Genomic DNA, 26,390 nt, shown 5'->3' on the forward strand with positions numbered 1-26,390 from the left:
AACCTGGGTAGTCGAGGATTATGCTGTCGCCTTTGCAAATATGGTAAAACCAATTGCCGGCCTAGACTTTTCAAAAAGTCTGCCCTCGATTTATCATCAAACTCAGCACAAGATTGATATATAATATAACGTAAGCATTTGCAGCACTTATATCCAGTAGTCTATAAAAAATTGTGAGTGGCCAGCGTCGCGTACGTCGAATGGTTGAATATATGGAGCACTTCTTATCAAATTCCTCAACTCCCTCTTTTGTGTTATTATAGTCTGCTATTATTGCCGGCTTTCCACTTTGGATATCGCTTTCTTCCCTGTGATGCATAGAAGATAACAAAAGAACAGCTTTGTTTTTGTGAGGCACATATGATAAAATGGTAACTTCTTTGGTAAAACCGTACAAACAAGATCCAATTGGTCTGTTTTTATTGGGCTGAAATTCGGGAGGTATTTCCCTTTTATTTTTCTTTAATGTACCCAAGTACGTAAGCTGTTTTTTTTTTTAGTTCTTCTATAACCTGCATTGAGGAAAACCAATTATGAGCAGTAATATTTCTGTTAGTTCCTTCTATAAATTTAGTTAGCCTTAATACGGCTTGTGTTGGTACTGATAGCCTTTTTTCTTCAGTTGTGAGACCATTTCCGTCAGAATTTTTGCCATGGTATATATAAGCATTTGCAAGGTACTGTGCGCGAGCATCTGTTAACGCCATTATTTTGATGCCATATTTTGCAGGCTTTTTTGGCATATACATTTTAAATCTGCACCCTGCGAAACGGCACAATCGATGCATCCATGGGTACCAATTGTATAATTTTTTCGGCAGTTTTCTATAAACTTATTGAACAGTTCTGAAATGGCAGCCAATGGATCCGTTAATAATCGTTCCTTTCTGTCTGTGGAGTCATCAAATCGTAAGCAGCTAAGGATGCATAGGAATCGTTCCTCCGACATTGTGGACCTGAAAATTTGTCTGCCTGTTCCATCTGTTGCAAATATAAGGCTGGTGTCTTCGTGATTCGATTTGAAAATGGACGAATATATCAAAACACCGAAAAATGCTCGCAACTCAATAATATCCAAACATTTCGCTTCACTTCTTTGAGACTTATGGAACTTAGCCTTTAGTTTGGTATTTGTGTGTTGAAGAATTAGGTTCTCTATATTTCTATCGAAAAATCTTGACCAAAACCCAATTATTCCGTCTTCAAGGTTTTGCTGCAATACTTTTGGCAATCGCACGATGTTATGTAGTGGAGTTTACTGCACCGTGCTGGCTCTTTTGCTGACCACTTGTACCCATTTTTTCCATAAAAATATTTGGTTACTCCTATTGACTCAATTGCGTCTTCTCCATCTCCATGTTCATTAGCATTGTCAATTTAGCAACATCTTTTCTTCGGAAACATCATATTCACTTCCTTCATCTTCAATGCTCATTATATAGCGTTTTTCAATAGGTGCTCTTCAACTTTTTTCCGATAGGGAGGGCGAACGACGCAATATTTTTTATTTTTCGCTTGTCATTTGTAAACTTCATTAGTATACATTTCATCATGGAACGCTACACACTTGAGCAACAATTGCAAATCTCGCAAATTTTTTATGAAAATAATCGTGCAAATTTTTTATGAAAATTTATAAATTTTCCAAAAAATCATCTTCAGTGATGAAGCTCACTTTTGGCTCAATGGCTTTGTCAACAAGCAAAATATGCGTTACTCGGCAGAAAGCAATCCACACGTGATTCAGAGGCACCGTTGCATCCCGAAAAAAATCACTGTTTGGTGCGGTTTACATGCCGGCGGCGTAATTGGCCCATATTTTTTCGTTGACGAGAACGATCGCCACGTTACTGTGAATGGAAATCGATACCGCGACATGATAAACGATTAATTTTGGCCGCAATTGAATGGTATGGACTTAGACGACATGTGGTTTCAACAAGACGGGGCCACAAGCCACACAGCACATGCTACAATTGATTTGTTGAATAGTAATTTCGATGAGCGCATTATTTCCAGAAATGGACCGGTCGAATGGCCGCCGCGCTCGTGTGATTTGACGCCTCTAGACTATTTTCTTTGGGGTTATGTGAAGTCATTGGTATACAGTAACAAGCCGGCGACGATTTGTGAGCTCAGAGCCAATATTGAACGCGAAATTGCTGGAATTTCGGCCGATTTATGCAAAAGAGTGGTCGAAAATTGGTTTCAACGATTTTACTTCGTAGAACGTGCACGCGGTGGTCATGCAAAAGAAATCGAATTTCATACTTAAATGTATATGTTCAAACTCGATAATAAAAAAAAAATTAGTTAAAAAAGTCAAACCGTTTGTGTTTTATTCAAAAAAGTTCAAAAGTTGAAGCGTTCTTACTGAAAAACGCGTTATCATCTGTATCACTATTTTGAAGGCAAAAATCAGGATCAGCTATTTCATCATCAACGTCACTGATTTCGTCATCGTCTTCCAGCAATCTGGCTATCGCTAAGCCATTTAATTTGCTTGAATTTGACATAACCTAATAAAATAAGTTGCAATAAATCGTAGGATTTGTCAAAATGATTCCACGAAAAACTAACGCTAAGCCTGAGAAGTGGTATTTTATTTTCTATTAAATACTTACGCTTAGTCTGATGTGGTGGTAAAATAATTTCTATTAAAAAAATATGTAACCCCGGACGAGTGGTAATTTTGACACCAGCACTGGTATATCTCCGCTTATACAATACCCCCGACTGTAGAAACACAACTGAATAATAACCTAGGATGACGAGAAGATACCAAGAGAATGAAATTGATAGCGCTCAACTGCAGAGAGTGAGAGAGAAAACAAACTACGAGGTGTAAAATTTACCACCACCTCAGTAGTTAAAGGTTAAAGAAGTTTGTCAATCCTTCTCTCGCGAGTTCACTGGAGAGCATTTACATATGTAGGTATGTTCATGTAAAATAAGCATGGAAGGCTAAATTCGGTCTGGTCTGGTTTTCCATTATTGAGACCATTAGCCTCCCGCATACGCACTTGCGTATCATGAGGCCGAAGTAGAAATTTAAACGGACGGATTCGGCTGGCTCGATCCTACCAAAGTGTAAACACAACACGCTTGGAGAAACAACCTGACATTTAGTGAGTAGTGGAACTAATTATTATTATTTTTACTATGCCAGTATTAGTGATGGTTGAAAAAACTCAAAAATCATACATTCGTACATTTGTAGTTCCGTTTGAAACAAACTCTTTGATATTTACGGTCAATAGTTTTTGATTTTTATTTATTATTAATTAATTATTATATATTCATAATATGCACATGTTATAGATAATATTAATACGTACAAGTAAATTGCTAATTGCAACTTTGTAATGTCTCGTTTTCTTTGCTTTATACATTTTCTTCGTGTTTCAACTCTCTGCAAATGCTAAATAAAAACGCCAATCGGAATTTGAATGAAAATAAGATCTGCATATTAATTATGAAGTTTACTGCGTGCACATACATACACACATACTTATACAAACAATTTACGCAAATAGTCAAACATAAAGCCCGGATTTTAAGCCAAATTCGTCCAACTGATTGAAACACTCGCAAAATATGAACTGGAAAATTAAAACCTTGTTGCATAAAACAAAATTTGGGTTGAACATTATTTACGGTTAGTATGCTTTGTTTATTAATGGATACGCAATACAAATCAAGAATTATCAAATGTAATAACTAAATTAACAGAGTTTATCGGTCTGCTTTTCGGAAACAAACGGTTTTTTGTAAGTGGTTGTTTTTTGTTTAAATTTTCGCATGTTTTCTCATTTAGTTTTGGCATACTCGTAATCTAGTAATCTTCGTAATCTTGTGGAGGTGCAAATACATATATTTTATATACTCGTACATTTGCCAAAGATCCCAATGTGTAGGTGCTACAAATAAAATTTGATTTGAGTTTACAAAACTATATCCTATCTATATAAAGCTTAGCACTAAGTATTGAATAATCAGTAATCAGTAGTCCAAAACTGACCTGCAAATTAGAGAAGCTAGTTTGTGACCACTTTCACATCTACAGAATATTTCCGCTTTCCAGCGACCATATAACCAGAAACCGTATTGCAGTTGATGTACCATAAAAAGAGATGCGCTATTGGTGCACATTTTCTTTTCGTAGCAAGCACAACAACGTTCTTACAAACTAAATTCAAATATATTTACAACATAAATTCAAAGTGTGCAGCTTTTATTGTTTAGCTACAAACAGCACTGTTTTAAATGATATATTCGTATGCTGCTTCATCTTGCCAAAATAGTTGTTTGATTAAATCTAACTGAAATTGTTTTAACTTGGTTTGCTTTCATATCATAGTTTCCAGTTCACTTTTTATATTATATTTACTTAAAAGAATTCGAAAGTCTGAACACCTCTGAAAATGTTAAACAGCGTCGAAGTCTATTTTTGTTTTAGTCTACAGCACTATAGTAATATATATCTTCTGTTTTCATATGTTAATATTAATTGTATAGTAGAGGAAATTATTAATTAATAAGCGTATTTAGGACTTCATTTAAAATTTCTATATTTATATCACTACTCTTTTTTCTTGGTTCTTTTACAAGACCAACAGCCACCTTTTATACACTGCCAGTGGTTGGATACAACTCTTCGGAGTATTTGGGTCGACATTCAGCACAGAACCACTTACCCTGCGGGGCCACCATAATACCCACACACTCAAAGTGGAACCACTCAATGAGACAATTCTCGCCATCGCAAGCAATCATTTCTGATACTTCATCGTAGGGACACCGGCAATAGCAGTAAACCGATTCTCCTTCACGCGCTTGTCGCGCTCCAGCTGGAGGTCGTATCGGATAGCGAATGTTGTTGGCCTTAAAGTACTGTAGTGTTTCAAAGTTTGGATTAGGTAACAGAGCTGGTGGTATCTTGTGGTTGAACACCGTTGCCTGTGGCGTTGGTAAAACAGGTTGGAGTGCTGCAGGCTGTTGCATCTGTGTATGTACAGCGGGGGAACCAGTTGTCGGATTCAAATTGTTATTCCATAGGTTTGAAGTCGAGGTCGTTTGACTGACATCTGTTTGTACTAAACGCGCACTAGTCTCTCCATCGGAAGAAGCTTCACTACTATTGTTATCATCATCTTCGTCATCGGTGTCTTTACTGGAAGAATATATTTGAGGTGTTGGAAAGAGTTCGGTTCCAGTACCAGAGTCATTGTTAATCCCCAACTGAGAAGAACGTATTTTAAGAGTAGGTATAGGCGGGAGCTTTTCAGATGAAGTCGCTTTTTTTGAGGAGCGCTTTGATTTTCCATCACCTTCGGTAGTTCGTTTTTTCTTTGAAGACGCAGGAGCAGATGTGCTTGGAGCACCACTGGCAAGAGCATTTACTAGTGCACCGGGAGTTTTTGGTGTACGCACTGTTCGGTTCTTTTGATTCTTGATGCTTTTCGATGGCGTTGGTAAATCTTCTTTACGCCAAGTTAGTTGTGGTGGTGGCTGCGGTTTAATAGCTCGCATTCCCATCATCAATGGTTGCCCAAGGTTAATACCTGTGTTTTCATCGTCACTGGTATAACCGTAAAACTTGTTAGGACGCCGAGCACGCTTGGAACGCTTCAAGGAGCCGTCTGCATCGGAACAGCTACTTCCCTCACTCATTCTACCAGGCATGTGCGGTGCAATGGGACGCGGTGTCAAATGTTCGACGGTAGGCAGTGTTAAGGAAGAATATGGTGTAGTTATATTGGGCTGTTGAGCCATGGGTGGTTCTGCAACAGAGGGCGATGACTGAGCTAATTCGTAAAGAGGTAAACGATCCATTCCACTCAAAGGAACTGGGGGCACAACATCAATGAGCGATTTATGCTTTTCACTTTTCTCCTTCACTATTGACGTAGCGTTTGTGGGGAAATTCGATTTGCAGGTAGATTTGCGATCGCGTTTCTTTTTCTTTAATTTGACCCTCGTCGTTTCACAAACAACATCTTCAGGAAGCGAAGGGGTGGACGGGCGACTATTTTCCACAATATCGAAATTGTGTGAAGGCGACAAACGGGTTTGTGCCATCAATTGAGCACGTTTTTGTGCTAATAATTCGCTGGCCAGCTTCTGCGGATGCTCATCATAAAACTCCTCATCAGTTTCTGATTCAGCAGTTTCCAAATCCGATTCATAGATTTGGGGTTCCTTTGGTGGCGATGGCGGACGTTCAGTTCCTGGATTGGCAACGATTTCGTTGGCTAAATCATCGTCGACGACGTTTACAGTCTCAGAATTTGTGTGTTTCTTAAGTGGAGAAACACTTTCGCTCTTTTTCCTTAAACGTTCACGTTCCGATTTTTTGCGATGTCGTTTACGAGAAGCGTTCGAGCCAACAGATGAATCGCTATCATCGGAACTGGAGCTAGTTGAACTGCTGTCGCTCCCACTAGAACTGCATGAACAATTTGAACCGCATGAACAGCTAGAATCTGAGCCAGAACTTGAATCACTGGAAGAACTCGATGCAGAATGACGAGCTGACGCTCGCCTTGGAGATTTTGTTGCTTTATTACGTTTTGTAGGTGATAATGATGCCAAGGGTGAAACTGCTTTTACGACGGGTTGCACCGGCGAAGGAGGGCGGAACATTTTACAATAGTCGTGGTCCGAGTAGACAACATGAAGCGAACTCGGTTTAGGATAATTATCTTCGTCGTAATCTGCTTCAGATTTCAGTGCGGTTTCTGTTCCAACTTCGGAGTCTGCACTACCTTGTTGAGCTTGCAGAAAGTTTTTCCAAATTTCCAATACTTTACCCGTACTAGAAGCAACGTTTTCTCCTAAGTCTTTATCCTCACTTTCCAGCAGTCCACTCACCTCAGTTTTTTTCACCTCTTCCAAATCATTTTCAGCTTCAGAAGGTGGCGAGAGCATTACTTTTGGAACCAAAGAATTTTCATCCCCACGTGACTTGCTGTCTACATCTGATTCTTCGCTGCTGTCTGTCTCTGATAGATTCGGCGCAATCAAATTTAAATCTTCCAGCGATTCTTTGGAACGTTTATTCTTTTTTTTCTTTTTACGAGGTGTCTCTGTACTCTTTTCTTCATCGGGGATTGTTATTTCCCCCTTCGGAAAATCAAGATTTTTCACATCTGGAATTGCGTCCGTTTTATATTCTGCATTTGCTTTAAAACCACTTTCACTTTCTTCACATTTAACAGGAACTTCTATATTGTTTGCAGACTCAGAATATTCGCTTTTAATTTTAGTAGAATCTCCTGATTTATTTAGTTCCATGTCTTGGTCGTTTTCTTTTTTAGAATCCTCCTCCTCAGGTTCCCCATTTTCCTCTACAAACTTATTTTTCTCGTTGGAATCTCCTAATTGTTCCAAATCTGCTGCCAGGCTTTCCTGTTGAAGATGTGTGGCGGTGTGTTTTACTAGCAACTTGCGTGATATAAACTTCTCATCGCAGTTCTCCTCCATGCAAGGATAACGTAGATCTCCGCTGTGTAAACGTTTATGGACTTTTAAATACATAGCCTTTGAAAAACACAAATTGCATAGTTCACAATTGAATGTACTCGGGGGTACACAAAAGTGGTACACATGGCGCCAGCGTTTCTGTAAGCATCGCTTACAAATTATACTTTCAGTGCCGTGCTTCCAAAATAGATGTTTGGTAATATCCATTTTATTACGGTATGCAATGCCACAGCGATAACACAGATGATGTAATTTGTGCTTCCATACATGCGATGACAGCCGGCCTTGATCCCGACAATCTTCCAAGCAAACGTCACAAGCAAAGTGCCGTTTACGCAAATGCACCATCAAACGAAATGGCGAAGGGATGTTGTCTACGTCACAAAGGCAACAGCGAAACTTTACATCGAATACCGGCGTTTTATTTGCTGCGCCTGGACAAATATGACAGAGAATTTCACTAAAACTAAAAAAGTTCGCACGGCACATAAAACAAAGTATAACTGTTTTTAAGTGCATCTTTCTATTATGCAAATAAAGCTCTTTGTGGGTGGAAGTGACAAAGCGGCACTGGAAACATTCGAAAATTCGTTCGTTGAAATGATGAGTAAATGCGCCTTCGCCGATTGTGCAGTAGCTTGTTGAATTAAAGAACACATTTTCCAATACTGGCAAAAAGGACTTCAATTTAGCGCAGATCGTTTCGGGTTTTAATTCTTCTGCTGTGATACTATCTACAGTGGCACTAAATCGATGCTGCGCAAGCATATGCAGCACAAGACTTTGCCCATTCACGGCAATACGGCGTGCATGATTACAGTACAAACAAAGCGGATATACAGCTTTCAAGCATGTACGAACGAATTCTACAATCTCTATTTTTTCCAAAGGGCGATCCAGCTCTAGATCAACAACTAACACGTCGTCGTTGGCTACCTCTATGCCATCCGCAGGCTCATCAGGTAAATTTTGATTAATTTCAGTGCGCTGCATGTGTTGAGTTGTCTCCTGAAAATCTATGTTCGTTGTATTATTGCCACTGGGCAATTCATTTTCCTGCTTTTGTTGAAAATTATCAGCGGGCATTAATTCTTCTCCTACAATAGGGCTAGCTGTAGTATCTGCACTGCTGTCTAATATGTTTGCGCTCTCTGAGGACGTGTTCAATACCGGCCCAGTGTCAACAGTTTTAGTATGTTGAGAATTCTCATCTGCGTTTTCTCTGTAATTAAAGTAATTGTTATCACATCTGTGATATATATATATATATATAGTTCTACCTTGGAGGTTGTTCTGGAACTGATCCCATTATTGTTTCATCAATATCCATTGCATCACTTCCTGCAGAATCTCTTCTTTGCAATGCTTGGCTTAATTGTTGTTCTGGTTTCACCAACTCTGAACTGGGACTACTTTGTTTCTGAGAATCTCCTGACGTTAGCCAACGTGTTTGTTTTGGGGATGTTGGTGGAGTAGGTGTCCAGTTACGTGCGCTCTGTGCTGATGTGGTCAACACTTCATCAGAAGGATCTTGCTTCGCTTTTAATGGATGATGAAATGTCTTTTTTGTGCGCTTAATGTCCAATTTTGTGCGTTCAATTTCTTGAAGTATGCGAACAAGATTTGAGTTCGTCTCATCCACCCATTCGTTCTTATCGGCTGATGGACCTTCTGGACTATTATCCTCAGTTTTCTTTTGTGGCGATGTGTGCTCGTTAGCCATGATTGTTGAATTATTGTCCCCATATAAGTTAAATGTATTTTCGTTTGGTAATCCTGTCGTTATGCCTGCAGAACACATATTGTTTTTATAATTCGTCGCCTCCTGGGATGCAGATTCTTCTTCGTTCCCTTCATCATCATCTTCTTCTTCACTTTCGGTAGAGCTAAGCGCCATATCCACGGACTTCTGAAACTCTTTCGGCACTCGTAATTTAAACTTCGGAACTATCAATTTCGATTCGTTAGGTGACGTAGTATTGCTTGCAGGTAGAGGCGAATTCGCCTCGTGCTGGTGTTGTGATTGTTGTTCCAAACGCCAACGTTCATCGAGTTCTTTAAACGGATTTATAAGCGAACTATGTGTAGTTGTACAGGATTCATCAATGACCATATTACTACTGCTGTTACTATCTTGGCTATGCAGTGATGCTACTGGTGCTGATCCAACGCTTGTCGGAGGCACTGCCTTTGTCATACTTTTCTGATTGTTATCACAGTGAAGGGAATTTGGATCTAAAGGGTCATCAGCGAATGGAACTGACGACAATGAGTTGAGTCTTCTGAAATTTAATAGAAAATTATTAAATTTTAATTGATGGCTGCTACTTTACTTCATTTTTAAAAGCACTATTGCGTGATTCAGAATTAACGTAGGATTAGCGGTGGTAAGAAAGCCACGCCAAAAATCTGTCAAATTTTGGAAAGAAACTAGAAAATAATAATATTACGAAGGTGAAGTACTCTTAATTATTTTGCAAGCTTACAGGCGAGCTTTCTGAAACTAATTTTTGGTTCTTCACACAACGACAGCGAGCATTTTGGAGTTATCACTTGCCAAATTTGAACACCTTATATGCAAAATAAATATGAAATCAGTAATTCCAATTTGATAATTGGAGTCTGACTATGGCGTTAAAAAAACGAACGGTAAATATTTTTATGAGGTGCTTTTTCATGGCAAAAATACACTCGGAGTTTGCCATTGGGCTACCTGCCGAGGGGCTACCGCTATTAGAAACAAATTTTCCTTAATTTTGGTGTTTCACCGAGATTCGAACCTACGTTCTCTCAGAATTCCGAATGGTAGTCACGCATCAACCCATTCGACTATGGCCTATAGTTTTAGCCGACTCCGAACGGCAAATGCTTTTTTATAAGGAGCTTTTTCATGGCAGAATACTCTCGGAGGTTTACCATTTCCTGCCGATGGTCGGCAGCTATTAGAAAAAAAAATTATTTTGCTATTTCATGCAGGAACATTCGAACTTAAGCGCTCCCTAATGGTTGTCATGCACCAAGCCATTCGGCTTTGGCGTTTACTCTTATTGAAATTGAATAATGGCACAGATATATTTCAAATTACTTCCGGCTGCTGTATGAACGGGAAAGAAAAAAAAAAATACCAGTCTAACGGTTAGACGTGATAGAAGTGAAACCTTCCGTAAAACAAACTGAGAGAGAATGAGACGAAAGCAGCATTAGGAGCGGGATAATTATAGGTTCATTATAATATTGCTATAAAGTTCATATTTTATTTTCTTCATTTTATTATTATTCATCCTCAATGTTTTCAATTTCAACAAATGATACGAGTGGCTTATGATAGCTAAAATATGATACAAATGCTTTGGTTTCGATGTTGTCAACATATCTTTGAAATACCGCGTCAATTGTTGTTTTTGATCGTGTTGTCGATTCAGTGCGATTGTTACACATTTTTAAATTGAATGTTGTATTGAGAAAGTCAATTAAAGGAACCTCTCTATCCAATGCAAAATTTACGCTAAAATCGCCATTTAAAATCATTGGAACTTTATCGTAATCTTTTCTAAGTATCCGCGATACTTCTGGTGTATACTTTATTACATTTTCGATATTCACGACACTTTTCTGCATTATTTTTCGACATAATTGCGGTAAATATTTAAAAGTGAAAATATTTACGAATATAAAAATACGGACGCAATACAGCACACGCGGTTGCTATTATGAGCGTCGTGACGCGTATATTACACAGACGTACAAACATACACACAAACATTCGTAGGACGCTTGGTCTAAGCAAGTATTAGGAAGTGTAGTATAGGTATACATAATGCCTTCTCGCTCACCGTGGCTCCGTAATACGCAGGCGCACACACATACGTACTAGCATACATACAAACATACATACGTATGGCGCTTGTAATAAACACCAAAGCAAGTAATAGGCAGTGTAGTATACATACTACAATACTCACTATACTAGCGTGGCTCAGCAGTACGCAGCCACGCACATATACGTATATCAACATATAACGCTTCGTAGTGTCGCTTTTTCGTTTCATCGAGTCTCAAATCACTCCCAACGATTCTAAAGAAGTTTTCACTTCAAAAATATTTTCCAAATAATTAGGAAAATCACTTTACTCGCCATATCTGACGCGCATAAGCCATTCGTTTAATTCAAAAGAGGTAATTACGTAAAAAATAATTAAAAACAACGAAAATACTATTAATATTCTTACCTGTCGGGTACAGATGTTGGTGCGTCCCCCAGTAATTTCTTCGATTTTTTCTTTGTCTTTGAAGTGCGTTTCGCGTCTGGGTGTGCTTTGCACTGATTGCTGTGGCGTCCTTTTTGCCCACATAAATTACATGGTTTCATGAATTCAGCACAATTGTGGTCAGAAAACGGGTCACTTTCTTTAAATAAGTGCTGGCATGTACAGCACATTAGAAATCTCACCTCACTAGCCACACCACCAACTAGCGAAACGCTTTTTCGAAGTGCCTCCTCTGAATTAAAGTGATTTTGTTCAAGATCGTGTTTTATTTCCAAATGAACAGATAGTTTTTCTGCTGTAGGAAATAAACGTATGCAATATAGGCACAGATGTCGCTGGTGTTTTTCGCGAATGTGCAAAAGCAGATTCCAATTTTCGTGAAATGTATTACAACTGGAACACTTGTAATACTGTCTCTTCTGTGGTGCTGTTTCTGGGGTGGGTGGTGGTATTGGCGTTGGGGCAAGTGTTTGTGAAACAATCTGCGTGGTGGGCATGCCTATGTTAGCGTCTGGAGATGCAGATGGCGGAGGCGTAGCGAGGACGGGGGGGACCAATAGAGGCAATAAGCTGCCTATTTCAGCAATTCTCGTTGGCAAGAGACGTGTATCCGCCAAGCATTCACGCTGATGTTCGTTTAAAGCCGCGAACGAACCGAAGCTGCCAGTTTTGCACTTAAAACACAGATATTTAGGACTGGCGATATTTCCAATTACGTCGGATACAGTCCCAGGCATTGTTGTGGGATTGGTATTATTAAGAGAAGTATTTTCTAAAGGTTGCGTAAGTAATGAAATCGGTTCTGTTACATCTATTGCTTTATCGTGGTGTTGCGGTGGCGGTGGCGTATATGGCTTTTGTAAATGCTGTAATAACAATGATTTCAAAGGTGTATTTTCTACAACTGTATCACTATTATTGCTTGCTAAATTTTCTTTTGCTTGCTGTTCTTCTTCAACTGATTCAAACAATGCCTCTATATTATCTTGATCGCATGGCGAACCAAACCTCCTGTTTGCATTTGATTCTGAGTCAAGATGTGGTTGCTTATGTTTGGGCGATAAAGGGGTTTTACTAGAACTACTATATTTTCTCTTCAATGACAATTTCATTGTATTTATTTTATCCGATTTGTCGTGTGTTTGATAAAATGATTGGCTTGGACCAGTCTCGATACAAGGCGCTGATAAACCCACATCGATTTCCTCCATTGGATGATCGATAACAAGCTGGTGTGAAGATGACGTATCGGTTGAATTTGACTCCGTGGAGGCCACGGATGAGCAGTGGCTATTGTCATCGTCACAGGTAACTCTGCTTAGGTCATTTTCTACATTTGATTGACTAGATAATGTGGTGTCGCATTTGTTCTCATTATCGGTTTCCATTCCATCAATATTCTGATTTTCGGGAATATCAGAACTTATTGGCGGTCTATCAAGTATCTCCAATTCCTCATTGCCATCCGCTGATGGCAAACCAACGTATTTAATATTTCTTGTTCCGTGTTCAAGATGGTCTGGATTACTATCCCAGTTGGGTGATGGCAACATTTGATGGTCCCCATTAATCTTTAATTGAGCTTGTAAATTTTCATTTGGACTGCTCGTTTTCGAATCTATTACTATATCCTTTTTTAGAACATTCAGTCCTTCGTCTGCTTGAATATTTTCCATTTCTTCGTCACTTATTGTATTCAATGCTTCTTTACTATCTGCATTTGATTTTGTGAGGTGTCCAACATCATTATCATCTTTTATTTTTTCATCCGTTGATTCGCAATTACTCTCTTTACTGCTATCACCAATTTCAAACTTAGAACCAAATTCACATTGCAGATTGGCCTCATATTTCTTTTCGTCTTCGTTATCATTATGGGTTTGCAATCTCTTATCAATTTTATATCCATTATGGCTTTCGGCATCATCTATGTCAATTACCTCATTTTCTTTATCATTAAAGATCATTTTTGGTGACTCTTCTTTCACATAGTTCTCCTTTTGCAGATCTTGTATTGAATTTAGTTGTTCTTTCTTTTCCCTTGCGGTACTACTTTCAATGGAATCGTCATCACTTATGGTAAATACTTCTTTTTCGTCCCTGTTTGGATCGCTTTCTTGATCTGGTTTTAATTCATGCTGGTCTATAAATGCCAACTCTTCCATGTCTTTTCTATTACAAACCTCACTTTCAGGTATTTTAACATTCTCTTCAACTTCCTGCAGATCATTATTTTCTTCTATTGATTTGTTTTGTAATGAATCAAACATATTCTTCTCTTCCTTAGTATTATCTTCTGCACAATCATACTGAAAATATGAATTGTTTTCTATTACATCAGTTTTCAAATCTTGACCTTGACATCTTAGCGTATTTTCATAGTTTTGTTGAGTGATTACAGCCGCTGCAGTTTTAAAATCTTTGCCTTCTTTTGGCTGCGCTTCGAGCGCATTTAATTCCGTGGACTTCACATTTTTACCAGCAATGCTAACCATGCCACTTTCTGGTACATCACTTGGTTCGATGGAGTCATCTGCAAGCGTTGCTCCAGTTTCTGAGTTCGATGCATTTGACTTTTGCTTCTCGCAATCCAAGTCCCTATATTTGTTATGGTAGTCTAGGTTAGCAACTGTCTCTGAATTTGGTGTAGTATCTGTTTTTGTTTCATTTCCAACGTCTGTAAATGACCCAACAATAGCATTATCGTCCTGATCTCTGCCTTCATCATACACTCCTTTTGTTTCCGCGCAAAAATCTTCTGGATTTTCGTTACCAACTTTGTTTTCAATTATGTCGGATTTTTCTTCATGTGGATCTTTGTGACTCTGGAGTTTTGCATTTCGAAGGATTTTTACAACTGAGTCCTCCTTAGTTTCGGTATTCTCCACGTCTTGATCGCTTGTAGTTTCCATCATTTTTTATGATCTGCATATTATCGGAAAATTAGAGAATTTTAAAAAAGAAATGAACACGAATTATTGATATCGTACCTCAGCATATCTTATTCTCAACCAATTGCTTTGAATTACGAGCTTCATATAAAACGAGTAGATTTAGAGAGTGAATTAGAACAGATCTTTCTGAAATTAAAAACATAAATGTAATCACTTTATTGTATATAGCATTATCAACTTTTACTTGTATGTAGCATTATCAAATCCGCATTAAATATAAATTAAATAATTAATATATGCTTTTAAATCTCTTTGGAATTTCGAATCCAGGAGTTAATAATTTCTACTGAAATATTTCAGCATATTGCATAGTTCAAAAGCACGCAATGCATCACAGTTCACGCGGATCGACGCCAACAGAACGACGCGACTTTATATCCGTCTTACGACTTTCACTTCAGCAGCACAAGCCCCACAATTGCTTCAAGCCGAGTTCATGTAAGAATTATTTTTAAAGCAATACACAATATTTAGGTTTGATTTGAATAGAACATATTTTAAATTTCTTTCAATGAAAGCACTCATTATAGGTAATCATACATTTTTACAATCGGTTTTAATTTAATGAAATATCAAATGGTCATTCCCGCCATCACAAGCAAAACATGCAATCACATAAAGCACATGGTTTTCAAAACGACCAAACGAGCCAAGTAAAGAGAACACGATGTAAACAAAAGGTGTACCGAATTAAACAAAATTATGTTGAGGTATAGATGTGTTACGCTAATTTTTTAACTACTCCGGTTCAGTTTTACATTTTTCGCAGGTTTCGAAATCACATTTTATTTGCTCAAATTGTTAAAATGAATGCAGAGCTTAAACTTTAAACGCTCATCAGCATTTAGAAAACTAAGTGATATTTCAGAACAATGTCCGACATGTGTAAATACATATGTATTTGTCACTCGAAAAATAAAAAAAAAGACGCACACTTTAAAAGCATCAAAAGTACTTCTTATTGGCATTGACGAAGGGGCAATTAGTATTTAAAACCGTGAGGTGTTTTGGCAATAAGTTTATTTACCGCTAACCGAGCTCTTAGTAATGATTTTTTAGTTACTATTTCACAACTTTTGCTATACGGATTCCCATATCATATACTTAAACTGGTGGTTCGCGCTCACACCATGTGCATTGATAAATTCTGTTCGTAGGCCAGGTTCTGATTAAAATACCTCCCCTTTTTTAAATTTTGTAAATAACCCATCTTGAAAGCTATCTCAAAATTATCATAAAAAACGTTAAAATATATCTTGGAAGGCAGCGCGAGAACGCAACTCACTTCAAAAAATCCTGGTGCCACTCGCTTGCGTTCGCAGAGCCGACCAACCAATGACGACCACAACCGTGGTGAGGGCGCACCACCAACAATTTACTTCGTATCCAATTTACTTCCAATTGCTAAAATTCTCGATGAATTTTCTCAACTTTATAGTTTTGCCAAACTTTTTTAAATATACACAAACTATGGCAGCTATTCTATTCTCAATGTTTTTAGTAACTTTGTCTGGTTCACTGCGCAGCTTGTAATCAAAATTTTAGTTTTTAATACGCACGTTTACCAAACAAAAAATTGCAGTTCTTGGCGTTAGCCATTTTCGAGCAGTACTGCCAACACAATATCATTATTTGTCACAATACAATCCAATTGGATGACAACAATCTCTTCTATTACAATTATTTGACAATTGTCAATGGGTCTGTTCTTGTACTTTTCCAGTGTATTTTTGCCATGAAAAAGGTCCACAAAAAAAAAAATAATAAACAGAGTATCGGGTTTAGTGTACTACCGCATGAGCAATTTTAGGCAAAGTATATGATTTATTTAATGAAACTTGGTGGAGATGTTAGCGAGTGGTTCCTGAACAATAGTTTTGTAATTATTTGGCTTCAAAGAGCCATAGAGAAAAGCCAATCCGTACATCACATATTTAGATGCGCTAAATGAGGTTAAACATCTTTATAAATTTTGATTCAAAATGTATTTTTGCCACTCACATTAATTATGCTATTTTTAAGGCTTTTGCAATGCTTGCTTTCACACGACGAAATATCTATTTACTCTAAAGTTATTGCATTCGTTTTCATTTGGAGGCCTAATCACCAAATGTATACGAGTTGATTGGAATCTGTGCAGAAGAGGTTTTTTTGTCAGAACCTTTGCCTGCCTATAATTATCGTTGCCGGTTGGCAATTTAATGATACTGCATAATAAAGAATTTTTTATCAATCTCTTTCTTATTTGAAAAAATTAATTTCAACGTGCATTGTAAAGTTATGCGACATTTGAATCTGTTTCACGTTGTCACTAGCAAAACTGTATATAGCTTTAACGCCCCCTTTAATAGAACACTTTCCGCGTCGTGTATTCGTTTCATTAGACCTTAACCACTCGGTTTCTAAATATAATAATATAAATGATAGTTTTGCTGTTCAATTTATCTTTTTTTTTAATGCAATTGTAATATTACTTAACTTTACGTGTAACTTGTCTGTAAGAATTATAATTTCGTAGACAAATTTAAAATAAATAAAGTATAAGGTGGTATAAAAATAGCAGTTCATACGCCTTTGCCATGATTCAATAATAAAAGGTTTGCTCAGTAAGCTGCTTTCTCGCTCCCTCTTGACAAATCGGTTCCCTTAGCAAGATGCTAACTCTCGAAATTTTGAGTAAAAATGGAGGAAAAGTAAAATTTGTAGGAATTCATCCTGATACATCGCTTAAATTAGAACATTATATAGCTTTTCTTGGGGCAATGCTTTTTAAATGTGTACTTTTTACAATCTGCGGTTACGTTTTGCAACGAACTAACAAGCAGCTACAGTAGGGAGAAGAGTTGGATAGTATCTACAATTACGCGATTGAATACCTTGCAGGCTTCAATATAAGAAGGCTGGTATTGACGGAACATGTTTCCAATGAGATTACCTTTACATGGCTGGACTAAATGATATGAAGTGATAACGAGAATTTCAATCCTGTCTTGAAAACAAAGTTTTTTTTACATCAATTGGCATGAAATTTTTCCCAATTCGGCTTCTAGTTGATCCAAATTTTTTGGAAAAACTAGCACAAAACTACATGCCATATACCTGTAATTTGGTTTTAAGATCAATAAAATTTAATCGGACATATTTTTGTGAAATTTCGACAGCCACTTTTAAAAATGTGATCCTAAATTTTGAAAATTTGAAAAAATATTAAATTATTTGGACGACGGTGAATAAAATAGTCCAAAAATATATCCCGAAAAATGTCAGTAGATGAAAACAGTGTGTGGTAATGGTAAAAGGTACACCATTAATTTCTTTCTTACATAAATAAACCTATCCATCTTCTCAGAGGGGTTCAATAAGTACCCGTGTTAGGAATGAAGACACCATTTACAAAAAAAAATTTTTTTCAACAAAGTCGCCCGTTCCCCAACGCTCCGGCCATATTTTAACGTCTCCAAAAAATAGGATTTGCCTCTTTAGGCCTCTGTCTCGGCGATGACTTCCTCATTTCAACTAAATTTTTTTCCCGCGAGCCATTTCTTCACGTTAGGGAACAAGAAAAAGTTGCAAGGATCCAGATCGGGCGGATACGGGGGGTGCGAAAGCAATCCATAACGCAATTCACGCAGTTTGGCGGCGACAACTCCGAATGAATGTGCTGGTGCGTTATCGTGGCGAAACAGCACCTTCTTTTTCGCCAAAAGCGGTCCATTAACTCACTGTAGTATTGTCCAGTGATTGTTGTTCCTTTTCTAAAAAATCCATGAGCATGACGCCGTTCGCATCATAAAAAATCGGCGCCATGACCTTTCCGGCCAATGTCTTCGCCTTCTTTGGAGCAGATTCACCGGGAGAAATGCATTGGTTTGATTTTTGCTTAGTTTTTGGTGTGTAATGATGAATCCAGGTTTCATCAACGGTGACACCTCGATGCAAAAATGCCTTCGGATCCCGTTTAAATTGCTTCAAACACTGCTTCGAAGTTAAAAGCCGCATCCGCTTGTTGTTGCTTCTGACAATTTTTTCATCGCCAATTTATCATGTAAAATATTAATTGCCATTCCGGTCGACACATCTATGGCCTCTGTGACTTCACGCACTTTCGTTCGTCGATCAGCGAGAATCATGTCGTAGACTTTTTGAATGATTTAATCGGTAACCACGTCTGCCGAACTTCCCGGTCGCTCTCATCAAAAACGTGTATTCACCCACATTTAAATCCGTTGAACCAATATCTAACTGTGGTCATACATAGATGGCGAGGAACGCTACCTTTGCTTGTATCTCCTCGCATTCACTCCCATCTAAAAACAAAAAGTGAATTACCGAACGATACTGCTTTGTTCCATCTTAAAATCACGAAACACGTCTTACTCGAATAGCTACCAAATCTAAATTAAAATATCAATCAGTCAATTCTTAGAAACATTAAGTAATTTATATGGATAAAAAAAAACACACACACACACACAGAACTACGCAAATCTCATTAAGCAAAAAATGAAAAATAACAAAAACCATATTTAGAAAAGAATTGAAAGTAACCCTTCGTCTACCCCCAAACAAATTTGGGCCGCCATAAACATTGTATCGGTCAGCTTTCAACATCCCATTCATCCATTCCTTCAGGGTCCTCTATAGTCCTTCCAACATATTACCGAAAAATTTGAAACAAGTGGTCTGCTTACTCACAAAGCACTCATTTTCACACAAATTTTAACATCCTTAGACACCAAACAAAGTTAGAATCCAATAAAAATATGTCAGCCTCCCCAAATGCCTTAGCTATTGAAGTACTTCTTAAACGAGGATTTGAATTCACGATTTCTTCTATCAGAGTTAAAACGCCTGACGAATACAAAATATTCTACCCAATCCTTAAAAACACCCCGTTTCTCCTTAAATCCGGAATTATTAGTTTGTATAATAACATATTCGGTAACGGTTCAATCCCACAATAATGGAACATTTCATTTACACTTTCTATTCCGTAGCCAAATAAATCAATCATCAACATCAACATTCCGCTGCCATAGCGAATACCCCAAAGGTCTTCCCTTTCCGTCGCACTATTTATATTATTATAGCCTTCAACGAATTAAACGGTTCCGTACAGTTCCGTTGAGCACTTTGTTTATGCCGATGAAGACCTTATTTTTACACAGACTGTAAATACCGAAAAAGTCAAAGATACAGTTAGTAACAGAAGTAAGTATACACCGGACACGTTTTCAATTTTCCCCCAATCGATTCCTTCAAACAACCTAAGTTATAACAAAATTGTGTTTTTTTTACATGGATGAAATACAAAAATCATATTTAATCCAAATAATGACAAAATTTTAAAAAGCAACAAAATTATAGCTTTTTATAAAAATTCATGTCTTAAAAGTAAGTATATAGTTTATCATATTATTAATTTGTGAAATCAAAAACATAATTAAAATCAAATCCTAGTATTTCGTAGGTTAACTTAAGACTTTACAATCGCTTTGATTTCACCAAGTTTTCAGTTACAGCTGGTGGTATTTTATTCCATTCCTCTTGAAGGACGTTTTGCAGTTGTTTCTTATTTCTAATCGGATGTTTACGTATTTGCCGCTTTAAATGTTTCCATAAATGTTCGATTGGGTTGGTGTCCGGGGACTGTGGCGGTGTTTTCAGCTGTTTTCGCACATTTTATAACAGCCACTCTCGTACAATGTTGGATGTGTGCTTGGAGTCATTATCCTGCTGCAAGATAAACGTTCCTCCAAGGCCTAATTTCGTAGCGCATTCTTTTAAATTATTTTTCAAAATATTGAAATAACCATATCGGTCCATAATATTTTCGATAAATACCAAGTTTCCAATCCTATTTGCAGCCATACATCCCCAAACTATCACAGAGCCCTCTACATGCTTCACAGTGTCGGTCATATTGTTTGGATCCAATTCCGCGTTAAGTTTTCTCCAAACTTTTTCACGGCCATCAGATTCACAGATACTTAACTTACACTCATCAGAAAATATGACTTGGTTCCAAAACGTTTGGTCATATTTTTCATGATCTTTGGCGAATGAAATCCGTTTACTCCGATTGACACTACTCACGAAGGGGTTTTCCTAACATTGCTCCCATGATAACTAGCACTATGCAAAATCCGACGAATAGTTTGGCTGCTAATTTGTTTTTCAGGCTCATTTTCAACTTCAGATTTCAATTTGGGGGCACTTATTTTGAGGTTTGTCCTGATTTTCCGTACGACTAAGCTTTTTTCTCTGGGACTTAAAAGCGGCGGACGCCCACAACGCTCTTTATTAGTGGTGCTTCCCGCACTTTTATATTTATTCACAATCTTTTGAACTGTAGCAAAACTCCTATCTATCAAACGACCGATTTTTCGCAATGATTTATGTTCCTTGTGATATTTTATAATCAGTTTTTTTAAATCAGAAAGCACTTTTCCTCTTGGTGCCATTACTAAAAATGTCGCAAAAATTAATACTAAACGTACTTCCATAAATTTTTATACTCACTTTAATTATTTCCTTTTAATAGTTTTAACTTTTTTAATCAATGCGTAAAAATAAATGTTATGCTAACTGAACAATCGTTTGCTGTATACTAACTTTTGTGACATAAATTTCGCTGGCATCAAAGACAAAGCAAAGCGTGGATAACGGTACCTAAAATTTACAGTTAAATTAAGACGCATATGAAAGCTTATCCCGGTACACAATTACCATGTGTAAAATATTTTGATTACACAGTAAGGAAAGCGTTAGCGTCAAACAATTCCATAAATCAGGCTCCTGTATACTTATTTATGTTACTAACTGTATATTTTCCAATATCGTTAATGCTATTTCTAATTATTCTCAAACATCAAGTGCCAATATTTCAATAACAAAATGCTCAACTATCCACAAAAGCAGAAAACATAAGTGCTAAGCCCCTTCTCCACCTTCCATTTCCCAATACCCAAATATACAGAAGCTCTGAAAATACAATATTAGGCTTAATATTTACTTTAGTTTTGTTTTTTATCCAAAATATATAACGGACTCTCGATTTATGTCAACTGCGCAAAAGCCCATATAAAACTCTGACATTGTCCTTACCATTCCACAGCCAAAGGAGGTATACGTGCCTTTGCTACTTCACCAGTCAAATCAGTCCTTGAACAAGATAGGCTACTTAATATTACTGTTAAGGTCCAAGCCAGGAAAACCAAAGTTGTACATTATTACGGTGCATATCACTAATATACCAAAGAAATTTCATATCAACCTAAAATTTATTAAAACACCCGACTATCCGCCTTTAAATCTTCTTACATCTACTTTTATAATAGACCTTTAAAATCGTCTTAACACTAGAACTACCGATTCGTCAAAATGACCAGCCCAAACTTTTAACATTTTCAATATGACTTCTCAGGAATTACTTCAAGCTGCCACTGCGGCGACTGCTAATCAAAATTCCCGGAAAATGTAATTACAGTTTTTCCCAAATTTTCAGAATTTTGCATTTTGTAATGCATTTTTATTTTCTGATTTGTACTTGTTGTATGTTTAAACTGGTCACAATACCCAGCCATTTTCTTATTTGCAGTTCTTGTATGCGATTGAAATACGAGCGATTGATAGAAGTGTACTCAGACTTTTAGAGGGCATAACATAACAAATATAAGGGAAGACTTTTCCGATATTGACGAAGGTGATTTTGGTTCTGAAAATAGACCAGCAGATATTCCTGACGATCAATCAGAAATAGAGGAAGTGCGTATTTCGTCAGACAGCAATAATGAAGAAGAGAATATCTTAAAAGTATAGGGTTATCTTATAAGAGGTGTTATTTTGATATTCAAAGAAAAATGATATTTTTAAATATAAATGATCGGATGTTTATTTAGTTATAAAGAGGAAGGCATGCCGTTAATAGTGGAAAATAACAATAGGCAAATGACCACCTCGACCACGCTTACAGGACAACATCCTTTTCATGAAATTTTCCATAACCGAATTGCTAAGTAGCTGCCTATAAACGCTATGAACTTATTTCCTAGCCCAGTATGAACAGTTACAAGCCGACGGTCAGTGCTTTGGAATCTAATTATGTCTTTGATGTAAATAAATATAATATTTAACGTTAATAAACAATGTTACGCTACACTGCTCCAGAACGCGGAATATTGCTGACTATTTATTTGACCAATAATCGGTCGGTGACTTTGGCACAACGTGAATTTCGTCGCAGATTTCCTCGCCGTCCAACGCCTACTGGTGAAACACTGCCACGTTTAGCAGCTCGCCTCGAAGAGACTGGCACAACACGAGATGCTGCCAGGCGTGGCAGACCCCGGAGTAGCCGTTCTGCAGAGAATATTGCTGCTGTAGCCGAGGATGTCATGGAAGCGCCGTCGACATCGACCAGACGACGTGCCACGCAAATGGGTATCAGTCGACGGTCTTTACAGCGAATTTTGGTACAAGATTTGAAGATGTTTCCGTACAAAGTCCAGACGGTGCATCAGCTGTTAGCTGCTGACCGCCAATCGCGTCTAACATACGCTCAAGCCATCCTTAATCACCACCAAGAGGAAGATGATTTTTCATCAAAAATAATCTTGAGTGATGAGGCCCATGTACATCTTAGCGGGTACGTAAATAAGCAAAATTTACACTTCTGGGGCACTGAAAATCTGCGTGTAACCCACGAAGAGCCATTACACCCGCTCAAAGTCACTTTATGGTGTGCTGTTTTCGCTGGAGGAGTCATCGGACCTTTTTTCTTCGAAGACGTCGCGGGCCAAACGGTTACTGTGAATGGTGAGCGCTTTTTGTGGGGCGTTTTGAAGTCGCGGGTTTATGTCAGCAAGTCTCAGACTCTTGCAGCTCTTAAAGACAATATCCGTCAAGTCCGTCAAGAATGTGAGGACCTTTAGCCGGAAGTTTTGGCCAAAGTGATGGAAAATGCCATAAAAAGGGCTCAAATGGCAATCAACTGTGGCGGTGGCCATTTACATGACATCATATTCTCGACTTGATGTAAAAAAAATTAAAAGATCAAATAAAAATAATCCACAAGAAGAATCAAAGTTTTTCATTTTTTTTTTAAATTACAGCCAAAAAACATCGCAAGGTTACTTTTGCGCCACCTTGTATATAACTTGTTTAAATTCGTTGTTCAGCTCTGAAATCGTCTTGTGCTAAATAGCATAGGCTATATTTTTACCCTAAAGAAAAAAGTCCAATGGTGTCAAATCACAAGATCTCAGCAGCCATTTGACCTCTTTGATGTGTGAGATGATGCATCCTGACAACTTTGTTCGCTACAGAGCCATTGCTTTATGCGCTGTGCCCATTTAATTTAATTTAGGCCATAAAAAACTATTATCATGTCTTGATAATTTCATCGTTCACCATAACAAAGGTGCCGGCTTTATTTTCGAAGAAGTACGGTCCGGATTGAACCTATTGCCTAAGACCAGATTGCCAAAGCCTGTGGCACCAATTATCTAAAGAAGAAAATAAAAAAATTGTGCCTATCAAAAATAATTTTTTTCAAATACCTGCATCGCCATTTAATCACCCTCTATAGCTAACAAAATAAATTTGCCAATTTATAAACCAATGAATTCTGTAATAAAAATTATAATTTACGACCAATAAAGTTTTATTTTTTTGGTACTATGTGACTTAATAATGGTTTGCCTACCGCTTTAAACACTATCATAATAATAAAACAACATGAATGAAGATGTGATACATATTTTACAACAATAACGATATGATTAATAATCTCCGAATTTAATTAATATGTGATTCAGCTCATGATGCTGATTTGCTTTAGTAGTGGCTTCTGATAATACGATCCAGATCATTCCAACTGCACGAATAGTCGATTTGGAGAAGACCTTTTTTGCTCAACCCGAATTTATTCCCGTAAATTCCGCTGCAGAGCGACGAGGATGGTCTTCGCCCTACGGTACTACCATAAATTGTACTCCCTTTATTGCTCGCATCCATGTACCCGTACATCGAAGGAGAGGTGGCGTATATCATCGAACAATCATAACACTCTGATACGCTACAATATGGTAAGGTTGCATAGGGGTTAGAGTAGTCGTAAGCAAGAGGAGGTGGGGGTAGCGATGGTGGAGCAGGGAATTCTAAATGCGGAGCTGGTTTTTCATATGACGGGCCACTGCGTCGTCGAGCTGTAGCATCATATCCAGACGTTTTGTTCGATATCATTGTCGATGTTTGGATATGTTCCTCGCCGATGGAGCTGTGCAATTCAGTAGAGGAGGATGAAGAGATACCTTTGGTTTAATAAGAAAAACACATTTATAACTTGTTCAAATATCTGCGTTAATATTATGTTTAAATTGATGATTTTTTGATCATTTACATACATACCTCCATAACCAGTATATGCATCTTCTTCTGCTTCTAAATTCATCATCATATACGACATGTAATCCTCATACTTTCCGCGGCCCACACCATAGAGCTCACTGCGACTATCTTCGTAGCGACGACGACGTATCATTGGCACTGGTGATGTGCAACAATCTAGTTGGCATGCCTCGTTCCAGTGGGAGCGACGCCGATTACGAGGCATGGTGGCAGCTAGGCGATGTGACGGTGTCACTGGTAGTTCCTCCTGGATCTCTCGTGACGGCGAGCGTAACTTATAATACGGACTAGTGGAAAGTGACGTGTCATAATAAGGTTCAGGCGAAGAACGTACTGGAGTGGAACTCAGCTTTCTAGAATTGCATATGATGTATATACCTGGTTAGTAATATAGAGCAATACGCACTTTCTGACATAGTCATAATTTTCCAAATCCCATGGATCCACATAACAACGTTGTGAAGGCAAAAGAGTTGTGCCATAAATATCTTCTGTGTTGTCGATGGTGTAATATGGTGACTCCGACACTTCAAAATGTTCTCCGTAATGTTCTCGTCGAGCAACTGGTAGAGGCAACTTTGGACCTCGTCGACGAGGTGTTGTGTGGCTGTGCTCACGCATTTCTCACACACGGTCAAGGATGTAAAACCCTGAATTAAAAGTTTTGAATTAGTTAGACAATAATAGAAAATAAAAACAAAACTAAAAACTATCTCATTAGTCTGATGTACAGAAGCAGCTTCGTAGAGGTTTCGATGACATTTATACTTATTTTTAGTGTATCAGGAGATTAAGTTAAATTCAGAAATATTTACACCAGATATTATTGCCAGATCCACCAATACTAATTATATATAAAGGGTGTTCAAATACATAAATATTTTTACAAATTAAACAAAATCATCATAATGCAATTTCTTCTGATTATTACGTTTTTCTTTGAGGAACAAACTCGAATTCTTTTTGACCCTTGGCTGATTGTGAAGCAACACATCACATCAACCAAATTTTCCTAGGACTTGTTGATGGTTTCTGACTCTAAGAAATGGTTCGAATGCTTTAAAAAGTAATAAATCTATATTTTCCGGTTCCAATAACTGTGTCATATATTTTTTTTAAATACATGGTTTTATTTACTGAATCGCTTAAAACTATGCTATGCTTAGCTTTTAAATCTTCATCTAATTTAAGTGCTTACTAGCCCGTTGAATGGCTCTTTTTGATCTCCGTTCCTTCTTCTAACGCAGTGCGATCTGTTCGTCTTCGACGTGAT

General features: G+C 37.6%; 2 protein-coding genes across 5 annotated transcripts in view; both read right to left on the minus strand.

Moving 5' to 3' along the window:
* Positions 1–3,246: 3,246 nt before the first annotated feature.
* Positions 3,247–16,318, minus strand: LOC128868732 (uncharacterized). Of its 2 annotated transcripts, none has more exons than XM_054111164.1 (5): positions 15,993–16,318; positions 14,744–14,829; positions 11,715–14,678; positions 8,766–9,767; positions 3,247–8,707 (listed from the first exon to the last, which is right to left on the minus strand). In XM_054111164.1, exons 3-5 carry the CDS (start codon positions 14,666–14,668, stop codon positions 4,627–4,629), a joined length of 8,037 nt encoding a protein of 2,678 aa, XP_053967139.1. In that variant the 5' UTR covers positions 14,669–14,678; positions 14,744–14,829; positions 15,993–16,318; the 3' UTR covers positions 3,247–4,626. The 2 variants fall into 2 exon arrangements, with proteins under 2 accessions (XP_053967139.1, XP_053967138.1); XM_054111163.1 differs by having other exon boundaries at positions 14,744–14,833.
* Positions 16,319–24,363: 8,045 nt separating this feature from the next.
* Positions 24,364–26,390, minus strand: part of LOC128867782 (uncharacterized) — a 57,071-nt gene continuing 55,044 nt past the window's right edge. For all 3 annotated transcript variants that reach the window (XM_054109277.1, XM_054109276.1, XM_054109275.1), the window contains 3 exons: positions 25,524–25,767; positions 25,118–25,470; positions 24,364–25,020 (listed from right to left, as the gene is read on the minus strand). In XM_054109277.1, the coding sequence (XP_053965252.1) occupies positions 24,545–25,020; positions 25,118–25,470; positions 25,524–25,738 (1,044 nt within the window). In that variant the 5' untranslated portion in view covers positions 25,739–25,767 and the 3' untranslated portion in view covers positions 24,364–24,544. The remainder of the gene's footprint in view (positions 25,021–25,117; positions 25,471–25,523; positions 25,768–26,390) is intronic.

Source organism: Anastrepha ludens, chromosome 6 (assembly GCF_028408465.1).
Source record: "Anastrepha ludens isolate Willacy chromosome 6, idAnaLude1.1, whole genome shotgun sequence".
Taxonomy (NCBI): Eukaryota; Metazoa; Arthropoda; class Insecta; order Diptera; family Tephritidae; genus Anastrepha; species Anastrepha ludens.

What these genes read in the sequence shown, in the direction of transcription:
- LOC128868732 (XM_054111164.1), bottom strand. Translation starts at nt 14,668, where the DNA reads ATGATGGAAACTACAAGCGATCAAGACGTGGAGAATACCGAAACTAAG. An exon ending in CCAACATCTGTACCCGACAG is followed by an intron (nt 9,768 to 11,714) that starts GTAAGAATATTA and finishes ATTAAATTTCAG; the next exon opens with AAGACTCAACTCATTGTCGT. An exon ending in GTTCCAGAACAACCTCCAAG is followed by an intron (nt 8,708 to 8,765) that starts GTAGAACTATAT and finishes CTTTAATTACAG; the next exon opens with AGAAAACGCAGATGAGAATT.